The following is a 12439-nucleotide window of genomic DNA, read 5'->3' on the forward strand; positions in this document are numbered from 1 at the left end:
GTTTTCACATATTAGATGCTCTTGGGTACCTTTTTTCAGTAGAATTAATCATAAAATAGTGAGTTTCTGATATAAAGGAACACGTTTTACATCTATTATTTAGATATTTCGAAGAATAGACAAAGGGATAAGACTTCATGTTTCCATTCTGCCATGAAAAGCTTGGCATATGAAGTTGCGAAACGCTTGCATATATCAGTCCCTGAAGTTTGCATCACCGTAACTTTCGTTTTATCACTTGAACCCTTGAACTTTTGGCTGCGCACGCAGTTTTAAATGGCCAATGAGAATTTTTTTTGATGGAAACGCAGTCGTGACTTAACATAGACAGTGTATGGTATAACGGATCTACAAAAATATCTTTCTGAATATATCTGGATTGGGCGAATCCGATTTAAATAACTTCGGAGTTGCGGAAATCCCCACAAAACAGGACCTAATATCTACTCTAGCCTACAACTTTTAAAAACAGCTATCAAAGAGGCAGATGTTTCGGTCTATAGGTTTACAATTATATAACATTTCTATGTTTTAAAGAGGAAATAAATTAGAGCCTTACAATAAAATATCACACACTAGTAGACCAAATATATGAGAAGATAAGATCGTCTTGTTGAATATTATTCAATAACATGGAGTTTAAATATATATTGATATTAATAGTTATAGTTTATTTACCAGTACTAATTACAGGTAAGTTACATTATAACGACATTTTTGTTTTTATATTTTCTTTGATTTATATGATTTAATTATTCAATCTGGCATGTATGAAGGTCTTGTAAGATTCATCAGCTGATATCTGGCTCATCTCTGTAATATTTGGGATGTATTTGCATACATAACTTGCCCTCAAGAAAAAAGTATGTACACTGGTAGCTTTGTTTCCAATTAGAAATAGAAAATAAACTTTAATTTGTTCAGAATTGTAATTTGACAGATGGGAAGCCAACCAGGTGGTATGTAAGCTCTACGTTACAATTTACCAATATACATAAGCATACTGGGTTACCAAGGCAGGTTTGAACAGACAGGTCACCGGTTGGATTGAACTTAAAATTTAAATGATCAAAAGGTCAATAAGAGTATATTTATTCATCAGTGGACTTACCTGGTGTCATAACCAATTAACAGAATCCCCGTTTGATCCAATGAAAAGCAATATAACTTAGTAATTATCCATAAACGCTAATAATATAAAACGCTTAATTTTTTCTGAATAGCAAAGATTTTTAAGCAAAATTTTACACTTTTTGGGTTGAAAATTCTTGGAGGGAAATATTTGTCTTTATGAATTCTTAATCTTATGAACAATTATATTTTAATCAGCTCAAAGACATTCTAAGACTAACAGTATTATTTTGAGACTGATAATCTTAAATTTAAAAAAGGTTAGAAAACCTCTTTACAATCTCTTTAACGTGTAGTCAATGTTCAAGTTCGTTGTCACAGCGGGACAACTTTCGATGACACTATTTAAGGTGTTTTGTTGTGGAAAGAAGTATTATTTCTAGTAAATGAACACTTGAATATATATAGATATGAGTAATGATACACACGAAGCCAGTGGCGGACCTAGGTTTATGTCCGAGAGGGGGCGAGATATCTAAGATTGCATGAATCTCTAACCTAGTTATGAGATTTTTGCCCAAAGTTGCCACCTCTGCCCCACCTTTGGCTCCGCCTCTGCACGGTGCGGAGTAATGGTTAACAATTAAGATGTATAATTGGACAAAATTAGCACTTAATTATTAAGCGGGACATAATGCGACATTTAGTGTTCTGAAGAATACGTTATATTTGCTTCAGGTGTAACCAACGGATTACAGTAATTTAAATGCGAACGAGGTGTACACACTTTATATAGTATATTCTAACACCAAATATAGTGTGAAATGGGTGTTACTCTTTCTTTTTGGAGTTAAGTGTATATCATTACAATTCAAAAGGTGTAAAAAAAGAAAAAAACACAATTAAAAGTGTTAACTATACAGTTTTTACAAATTTGAAAATATTATTTGTCCAAAAAATATGTATTAGAATGCATCTAGTCAATTCTATTTTTCAAAAATATCTTTGAAGACCCGTTTCAGACGATCCATTGGCGTCTGAGCGATTCCGAAGAGCTGTGGTATTTGGATTCCTAATCCCAAAAGTTGCACACCCCCCCCCCCCCCCCATTTAGTAAGTGCACCCCCTATTTGTACCCCCAGCCTCCGAAGGCTGACGCCGCCAATGATATTAAGTTGTTGTTTGAGTTATTGCCCTTGATTTAACCAAATTATAGCTCTTCGTTTATCATATTGGTTCTATTTGAAGACAAAATAATGCAAAACTATTTTTGCAGATGACAGTTGAGATTTTTCTAATATTATACTTTTTTTTAATAAACAACATCACCAGCTCTGTTTTAATCTAATTAGTATTCGATTACAATTTCGTATCTTTTTTAATTTCATTGTAATCTACGAAGTTTTCTACCAAAAGCCTGCCTCAATGGCAGTACGTGTATTTCAAACCTATCAAAGCGTGTCACGTTAAACCCGAATCTTGATAAAATAAGGAATTGTGGGATAACGAAACCCAAAGATGCTGTCATATTGCTCTAGTTAAGGATTAAAAATATCAGAAAATAAAAAAAAAGATGAGAAATTTTCATCTAATTTCAATAAGACTGGCTCTGTTTTAAATATTATTTCAATATTTTACTTATATCTTTTTACAGGAAAATATACTATAAGAGGAGTTCCTGAAAGTTATGCAGTGTTAGGTGAAAATTATAGATTAGAATGTAATGTTACAGATTCACCTATACATGTAATATTCTGTACAGGAACGATTGGTTTATGTGATATGATAAACTGTGGGAGTAGTTCAACAGATAATAGATATAAATGTGGATGTATAAATAATAACAACAAACAACTATATCTCAATATAAGTAATATAAATAAACAAGATGATACAACATGGTTTTGTAGAGGTTATAATGGTGGACAAGGAGTAACTACTATATCCGTTTATTGTAAGTTTGATTTAATTGCAACTTTTTACCGAATATTTACACAATGTACAAGTAAAATTATTTTGCTTTACCTTCTGATAGACATACATTGAAACAACTTACTGGTGTCACTTCCAATTTGCCTGCATATTAAAAAAAAGGTTAGTGTAGGAAATGACGTCATAATTAAGTAGGGGCTAGTGTAGGTAATTCCGTCATAATAAACTAGGGGCTAGTGTAGGTAATGATGTCATAATTAACTAGGGGCTAGTGTAGGTAATGACGTCATAATTAACTAGAGGCTAGTGTAGGTAATTACGTCATAATAAACTAGGGGCTAGTGTAGGTAATGATGTCATAATAAATACTCAGTCTAATTAAAATTATACCTAACTTCCGTTCGCATTTTATTAGTTTCGTTTCGAATGTTTTATTACCTTTGTACGTAACCTTTACAGTAAGGTTTAACACTGTCCTTCTTGACTTTTCATTCTGTTAACCTTTGCTTGACCTGTTTTTATTAGACTAACTTATCAAGTTCGCTGGTCTAATACGCCTCGGAATGCGTCACATTATCCCAAGAAGCACATTTTTAGACCTTACTGTAATGGTTACGGACAAAGGTAATAGCTAATAAAACATTCGAAACGAAACTAATAAAATACGAATGGAAGTTAGGTCTAATTTTAATTAGACTGATAAACACTATATGTATATGTTAAAAAATCATGTACTACTGTGTTTCAGATCCACAAGATATAACCAGTATAACATCTGATGCTGTAAATAACGAAGCTGATGAAGGATCTGATGTTATATTTAACTGTAATGTTAATAGTAAACCAGTATCTACTATAACCTGGTCATCTTCTACTAGTACTGATACTAACACTGGTCAAGACTGGACATTAACTCAAGCTAAATGTCAAGATACAGGAATCTATACATGTACAGCTAATAATGGTATTGGTCTACCAACTACTAAATCTTTACCATTAAATATTAGATGTAAGTATATATTTAGTCAGTATACTATAATCTATACATGTACAGCTAATAATGGTTTTGGTCAGTCAGTCAGTCAGTCAGTAATTTAATCAGGAGGTTTTGTTTTAGGTTCACCAAGAATTGAAGGCAATTTAAAAGATGTAGTAATAAGTAGAACAAGTGAAGAAGTAACATTAAGTATTGATGTTATGGCCTATCCTAAACCTAGTTTTAAATGGATACAAGAATCAACAGGACTAGAATTAACACCAGATACAACTCAACAAGTAGCTACCAATAATTATATTTCAAGTTTAACAGTCACAATACAACAATCTTCATTTGATAACTACATTGTAACTGTTAATAATAGTATAGGTGGTGATAAAAGTTATACTATAAAGATTATTGATGGTGGTAAGTTTAATTTAGGTCTAAGGCAGATCTATGAATACCAAAGTTAGATACTTGTGCATAACTGTATGTTTGAATTATGCATATGCTGCCAAATTGACTACATTTAGTTTTATTTCGAGATCATTATTATCAGTTGGTTGTTGAAGTTGCTGTTGACATAAATGGAAATTACTTTTAAAAAGTTGACCATGTATAAAAAAAAATTACATATTTAAATATATAAGCACCCTTTCGAGTCAGTTGCTTTGAGTAGAACTACATGTTACAGCGATTTGCTATGTTTTTATCAAAATATTGCAAATGCTTAAAGGGATTGTAAAGACGTTTTCTAAAACATTTTTATGTGTATCGGGGACACTGATAGCACCAATTTGCACCTTTCCAATTTTTCAATTCATCAAGACGTCAGATTGTGCAAATTGATACCATCAGTATTCCAGATACATATAAAAAAAACTTCACAATCCCAATTACAAATATGACAGATCCTGCCGTACTTTAAATAAGTCCAATACCTGTTATATTACAGATTCCTCCAAACCTGAACCACCATCAGAATTAAATATACCTGCTATTGTTGGGGAAATAGTAGCTGCAGTTGTTGTTATAATAATTATTATTGTGGTTGTAATTTTAATTAAAAGACGTAAGTAGAATTTGGTAACTACATTGTAACTGTTATTAATGGTATAGGTGATGATAAAAGTTACTCTACAAAGATTGTTGATGGTGGTAAGATACTAAATAGCCGAATTCATTTTATCAGTTGGATGAATTGAGTAGATTTATCACATACAATCAGAGACTGTATATATGTATTGGGTAGATTTTATCAAATGGATATGATAATTAGATTTATCAGAAATGAACACATTGAGTATATTTGTCAGTTGGATGAATTGAGTAGGTTTATCACATATAATGTAATATACAATCAATCAGAGACTGTATATATGTATTGGGTAGATTTAATCAAATGGATATATTAATTAAATTTATCAAAAATGAATATTATTGGGTAAATTTATCAGTGAAATGTATTGAGTAAATTTATCAGTTGAATGTATTGAGTATATTTATCAGTTGAATGTATTGAGTATATTTATCAGTTGAATGTATTGAGTATATTTATCAGTTGAACGTATTTAGTAAATATATCAGTTGTATATATTGAGTAAATTTATCAGTTGGATATATTGAGTGAATTATTAGTTGAATGCATTAAGTAAATATATCAGTTTAAAGTATTGAGTAAATTATCAGTGGCATGAATTGAGTAAATTATCTGTTGAACGTATTACATTATTATTAATTTTGTACCGCATAAGAATCTTACTACCCATTTCCAGAAATTCATCAGAAACTGGTGTAGCAGTTACTATCGCTTATTAAATTTATTCAGTGCACTTATTTCAAATATTATGACTCGTATATTGTCGTTGCCCCTGTCCGTCGGTCCGTAGGTCCGTCAACATTTCTTGTGGGCACAATAGAGACTACAGTTTTAATTTCTTTGTAATGAAACTTGGTGTGAGCATCGGGATTGACAAGATAACGGCCAAGTTCGAATTTGATGATTTTTCGGTGAACAGTTTTGGACTTATGACCCTTGACTTAGAAAAAATCGCATCAAAATTTTGTAATGGGCACAATAGAAGCTACAATTTTCAATGGATTTTGATGAAACTTGGTGTAAGCATTGGGATTGATAAGATGGTGGTCAAGTTCAAATTTGACGATTTTTCTATGAACATAATTGGGGGTACAGATTTTATCTGACAGTAATGAACCTTGGTATGCATATATATATTGGTAACATCACGGTCAAGTATGAATTTGACTCATTTTGTAAGAAAGGTTTTTGAGTTATTGCACTTGACGTAGTAAAAATGCACCAAATTTGACTTGTAAACAGAATGGGCGCTACAGTTTTTATCGGATCTTGATGAAACTTGGTATGCAGGTATATATTGATAAGATCTCAGTACAGTTCAAATTTGTCTATGTAGATGATACCTTATTATATATCTTTGAAAATTTCAGACACGACAGGAGTGTGATAATTTAATGCTTCTGGGTTATTGCTATTGATTTAAAAAGATTTGTGGAAAAACTCAATATAACTGACCCTAAATTGATGAGATATTCAGGGTTTTAAACTACAAATGCATAATGAAGATCTAATGAAGAAATTTCGTATTATTATGAAGATCTTTAATATACTTTTGGTCAATAAAGATTTAGTTATCTTCTCTGACAGCTGCCAGTGGGCGTATGTTACCTTGCCTGACAAGCTATCTTTAATTTTACACATGGCAATATCAATAATGCCCTGGTATATTTTAATTCCTGTCAACTGGTATAACAAATTCTTATACTACTGTGATATAAACTGAATCTCTTATTATATTATTTTACTTTGTAGGCAAGAAGAAATCACCAGAAGAAAGGTGGGTTAAACTTTCTTTTTGAGTTAAAAACATTGTAAAATAAAATATATAAATCGATGGGGAAAATAAACATTGTCAATCTATTCTGAATCAATGATATGATATTACTCTGTTAAAAAATTTGACGTCATTATAAAGTAACGATAATCAAGTTCATTTACAATCTCAATTGTAAACAGTAAAGATAAACAAAAACGACAGATATTTTCACTTCCTAAAAGTTCTAATGACTTATTATACTTATGACATCATCTTACTTTTCAGTTATGCAACGTTTACTAACAGAAATCAAGCAGGTAATTTTACATTTAATACCATACTGGTTTTACACTACAAATAAACATACATCAAAAAGTTGAAATATTCATAATTATGTTATAATGACGGCACGATAGCTTCTTTCTACCTGCTAGTGCTTGAACCAAACCAAAACCAAGATCTGATTTCCACTTTTTACACGCGCATCGATAGTAAGTAATAATATATAAAATTATTGACTTAAAAAAAATGATATAAGGTCCACTAAGGCTCACCTACTTTATGGAAACTTTCGAGAGTCGTCGAGTGCCGATACCCTGAGATTGTGATATTCAATACTGCTTCCCCTTTAACTTACTGTAATTTCTTCCTTTCAGGTTATAGAGGTTTAAATACTCGTCCTGCAGTTTATGAGAACGTTCTACAAAATTCTGAAGAATATGTAAATATGACAAGAAATTAAATATAACAGACTATAATATCCGGTACAGAACTAGTAATATTCAATACTAACACATTAAATATAACAGACTGAAATATCCGGTACAGAACTAGTAATATTCAATACTAACACATTAAATATAACAGACTGTAATATCTGATACAGTACTAGTAATATTCAATACTAACACATTAAATATAACAGACTGTAATATCTGATACAGTAATAGTAATATTCAATACTAACACATTAAATATAACAGACTGTAATATCTGATACAGTACTAGTAATATTCAATACTAACACATTAAATATAACAGACTGTAATATCTGATACAGTACTAGTAATATTCAATACTAACACATTAAATATAACAGACTGTAATATCTGATACAGTACTAGTAATATCCAATACTAACACATTAACTATAACAGACTGTAATATCTGATACAGTACTAGTAATATTCAATACTAACACATTAAATATAACAGACTGTAATATCTGATACAGTACTAGTAATATTCAATACTAACACATTAACTATAACAGACTGTAATATCTGATACAGTACTAGTAATATTCAATACTAACACATTAAATATAACAGACTGTAATATCTGATACAGTACTAGTAATATTCAATACTAACACATTAAATATAACAGACTGTAATATCTGATACAGTACTAGTAATATTCAATACTAACAAATTAAATATAACAGACTGTAATATCCGATACAGTACTAGTAATATTCAATACTAACACATTTAGATGCGCGAAACAGATCAATTTCCCCTTTGCCATCTTCATATATCAAAACCTCCGTATAATTACTTGGTACGGACTGGCCTGACACCTCTACTGAAATTTTCCAAACTGTTCATATATTTTTTGAATTTTCGAAGAGATTCTGATAAAACAGTTCATTTCATAAAATTGTTTTCCAACTGAGTTCTTTTCAACAAACTTTTCATTTTTAATAACATAATATTTCGAATATTGGTTATTGTGTGTGTAGCAAGTTGTATATACTGTACATACGTTTGTATTTTAATTGAGTTGCTATCTTTCTATATATTATTTATAGTTACAATTATCTTTAATGGAGAGGGGTAATATAGGCAAAGCCTGTTCCTCAATCCATTTCATAATGTATATCTATATATTTGTTAATGAAATATTGTTTTAAAAAAAACTATTTAGAAAAAAAACGATTGGTAAGAAATATTGTCATCTGTCCCTTTAATTGAAAATTCAACCGTTCAACTGAAACAACATTTAACAATAACAATAACACGTGTGTTATATGAACTATACCAAATCCCTAAAAATCCGAGTGAAACCACGTAATCAGCATGCACAAGTTTAAGTATTATATTATCTCATATAGGACTCACTAGAATTTCTAGAAAATATTGATAGAAAGTTGAATTTCGTGATTTAACATGATAAGAGATGGCAGATATTTAAGTAGTGTATAATGTGTTTAGAATACCACGAGATTTCTACCACGTGTTTTGTGATTAAGTGCACGAAATATATTTGTCAGTCTACCAGTTTGTTTCGATCTGTAAAGATCATAAAAAAGCATTCAGTCATTGTTTACGAAGTATGTATTTATAAATTCCTTTATATGTCAGAGTCTAACTCTGAGGGGAGCATTGCATTGGTTCGGACACAGATTTACAGAGGATTTTTCAATCATTGTATTTTTATACGCCCACATTATAATGCGATCGTATATTGTCGTTGCCCCTGTCCGTCGGTCCGTCCGTCCGTCCGTCCGTCCACAATTGGCTTGTGAACGCAATAGAGACTACAGTTTTTATGTGATTTTAATGAAATTTGGTGTGATCATTTATATTGATGAGATCTTGGACAAGTTCGAATTTGACATTTTTTTTAATTCGAGTTATTTTCCTTGACTTGTTGGCTTGTTAACGCGATAGAGGTGACAGTTTATGTCAGAATTTTATTAAATAATGTGTGTTTGTTTAAATCAACAATATCTTGCACAAATTAGTTTTTGGTATGATTTGACACAGATAGGTGACTGCCCTTGATATACTGATAATGTATCAGGAAAGTGGGCGTATCTTGCTAGGAAACCTTTTATCTCTGGTTGTCCTGTCCTTCGTTTTTGAAGGAAATGGAGAACTCATAATCAGCCGATAAGGAATTTATGTAATATAGGTATATTGTACCCTTTGTAACATAATTTATATTTACCTTTTGTAGTTAATTTCATTGATGTAATAAATTCTCTTGTAATCACTATTATAGTCAGAAATAAACTGCTCTGTAAACAAACTGATTGTCAGAAAATTAAAGCATTGTTTCAATTTAGCTCAGAAACGCTCAGAACTTCCAAAAGTAAAAGAGATACGAAATCGCAGTTTGTGGCATTGGAAAGATAACGTTTAAAGTTGGTGTGTTAATTTCACCATTCTACCTAAACTGGTTTGACCGTGGTGAAGCAAAATTTGGGTTTTCCAAAAAGGAGAAAATTGGTGAAATACCACAGGTAGCTACTTTATGGTCAATCCATTTTTTGGTAGAAAATGTTTGGACTGGGTGCTTCCCTAAGAGTTGCCCAATCTGCATAGAAGTAGATTCTGAGCATTTTTATCTGCTTAAAAAGTGCCCAAAAGTCTAGATTTTCATTACAGAAACGCCCTCAAAGAGGAACGAAAAAAATAAGACCCAATCTGCTCAGTTTGTCATCTCTAGTTTTTCGCAAAATTTTAGATAACAAGTTTGAATCATATTTCGGACCTCCTTCGACCCAGGATTCTGCATTTCAATTGGTTACAAAGTTACAGCTCTTCAAACTTCAAACTTTGAGTTTTATTTAGAGAAAAAAGACCCAATTTGCTCAGTTTTTGGCCAAAATATAGGAATCCAATGTATGCACCACCCTTGTCACTTATTAAGTGCCATGTTTGAAGATTTTTTAGCAACAAAATCTATTATATAAATAGATGGAACATCCAATGTTTTTCGTAGAATGTTGATACCAGTGTAGTGTACCTACCCGTAGGAAAAATAGATGTAAACACATGCATATAAACAGGGCTTCAAATAGTATGCTGTATAAGCACGTCTTATTAAAGTTTGGAATTGAAAGAAAAGAATATATTTCGAGTTTCTTTTCATTTGGGTCTCAAAAGTTCATGCAACTTGCTAGTTTTAATCTGTTAAACCATTACTTTTGGATGTGACAGAAAAAAAAACCGGACGTAGGAGAATTCAATTGACGGCGATCCCGGGTTTTCGAAGACATTTATCCCTATGATGTCATACGAGTTTTCTCCAACATTTTCACTGGAACCTCTGTCTTGAATATTTCCAATCCATTTCCGGAAAATATCAGTAATCCTGAATACACTACTCGTTCCTCGTTGGGCCAAGATATTATTATCATTCACGGAAAATACCAAATATTCCCTAATACAATCAGAACACAGTTAATATCACTTCGACATACTTAATCAGAGTTATTTACCTTTAGTTATTGAATCGTACTGCTATACATTTGTATATTTTAAACATGTCGTGCGTAAAACACAATATTTCTTGTATTTCTAAAGTTATACGAGTTAGGACAAAACTTATATTTTGACGTTAAACTCCTTAGTTATGAAAGCATTTCGGCTTTCTGTGCACGCCTGAAAGAAATATTTTCTTTTAAAAGGACGAGAACTTAAAATAAAAAGATCTTCAGATGTGCATAGAAGTCCATTCTGGGCACTTTTTTGTGGAAAAGTAAGCTAGTGTAGATGTCTAATGTCTTTGTAAAATTCCACTTAGTGCACAATTCATTAAAAATGCCGGTCTTTATTAATCTATTCAGGCGCAGAAAATTTGACTTACAGCCGAGACCAGATATTTATTCCGTCAACGCCCTTTTTAGCAAGCTTCCTTCCCCCCTCCCAGTCAACAGTCAGAAACACTTTTCACTCATTCATTCAGTTATTTACTCGTCTAAAAGCTTGCCAAGTTTATATTGAGCGCGTTTGAATCGAGAGATGGAAATCATGACAATTCAATACTTCTACATTCCTTCTTTACAGCGAGATGTAATGCCATTTCTCGGAAGTTGATAAATCATTTAAATATATTATTCAAAGTCTTGCCTGTATTTAGTTTCATAATATAAAACTACTACAATGTTGCGTCGCGTTACTTTATAGATAGTACGGGAAGCCAAACCTAAAATCTAAGACTAGATCTTAAAAAATACACCAAAATTTTGAAATTTTTTGAGCTGTTGGCTACTTAGTTTTCGAAAGTTGACCAGGCAAGGTTGTTTTTCAGAAGTATTCTTTAACTTTGACTGGAAAGTGATAAATATATTGCTTGACATGGATTATTCATTGTTACTGACCACAATAATATTGAGATTACCCCCCTTTGACCACATGTAAATTCTATTGTGTCATGCTTGATTATAAAATGGATGCTGAAAGCGAAAGGAATATTATTACAGAATGATGTGAATTGAACGTTATAAAAACAAGTTTTAAAGAAATCAAGGTAATCAAAACTTGTCTGAACCGAATTGAGACTTGGATCCGAAAAATCGATCTCTTCCTATTTGTTTTCATCCAATATTATGAAATATTCAGTAATATTTTCAATTTCATAATATCATAGTCCGAAACTTTCTATACTGTCTCCTGTTGATTTCTTTCAACCTTATTCATTCATCCATTTATTTGGGGATAATTAATATATTCATCCATTCATTCACTCATTCATTCATTCATTCATTCATATTTGATTTATTTCTTTAATCACTCATTCGGGATTTTAAGAAATATGTGTCGGCAGAATGGGATGACTGAATTTCTATTGAGTCGAGTTTGGTTTTAAT

General features: G+C 31.5%; 1 protein-coding gene across 1 annotated transcript; it reads left to right on the top strand.

The window, feature by feature from the left end:
• Window positions 1-593: 593 nt before the first annotated feature.
• Window positions 594-7579, top strand: LOTGIDRAFT_238930 (hypothetical protein; the record flags this gene model as incomplete). Its single annotated transcript, XM_009051996.1, has 8 exons — window positions 594-693; window positions 2726-3025; window positions 3752-4012; window positions 4121-4408; window positions 4938-5054; window positions 6834-6858; window positions 7123-7154; window positions 7494-7579. Exons 1-8 carry the CDS (start codon window positions 633-635, stop codon window positions 7577-7579), a joined length of 1170 nt encoding a protein of 389 aa, XP_009050244.1. The 5' UTR covers window positions 594-632.
• Between the last annotated feature and the right edge of the window lie 4860 nt (window positions 7580-12439).

Source organism: Lottia gigantea, assembly GCF_000327385.1.
Source record: "Lottia gigantea unplaced genomic scaffold LOTGIsca_177, whole genome shotgun sequence".
NCBI classification, from domain to species: Eukaryota; Metazoa; Mollusca; class Gastropoda; family Lottiidae; genus Lottia; species Lottia gigantea.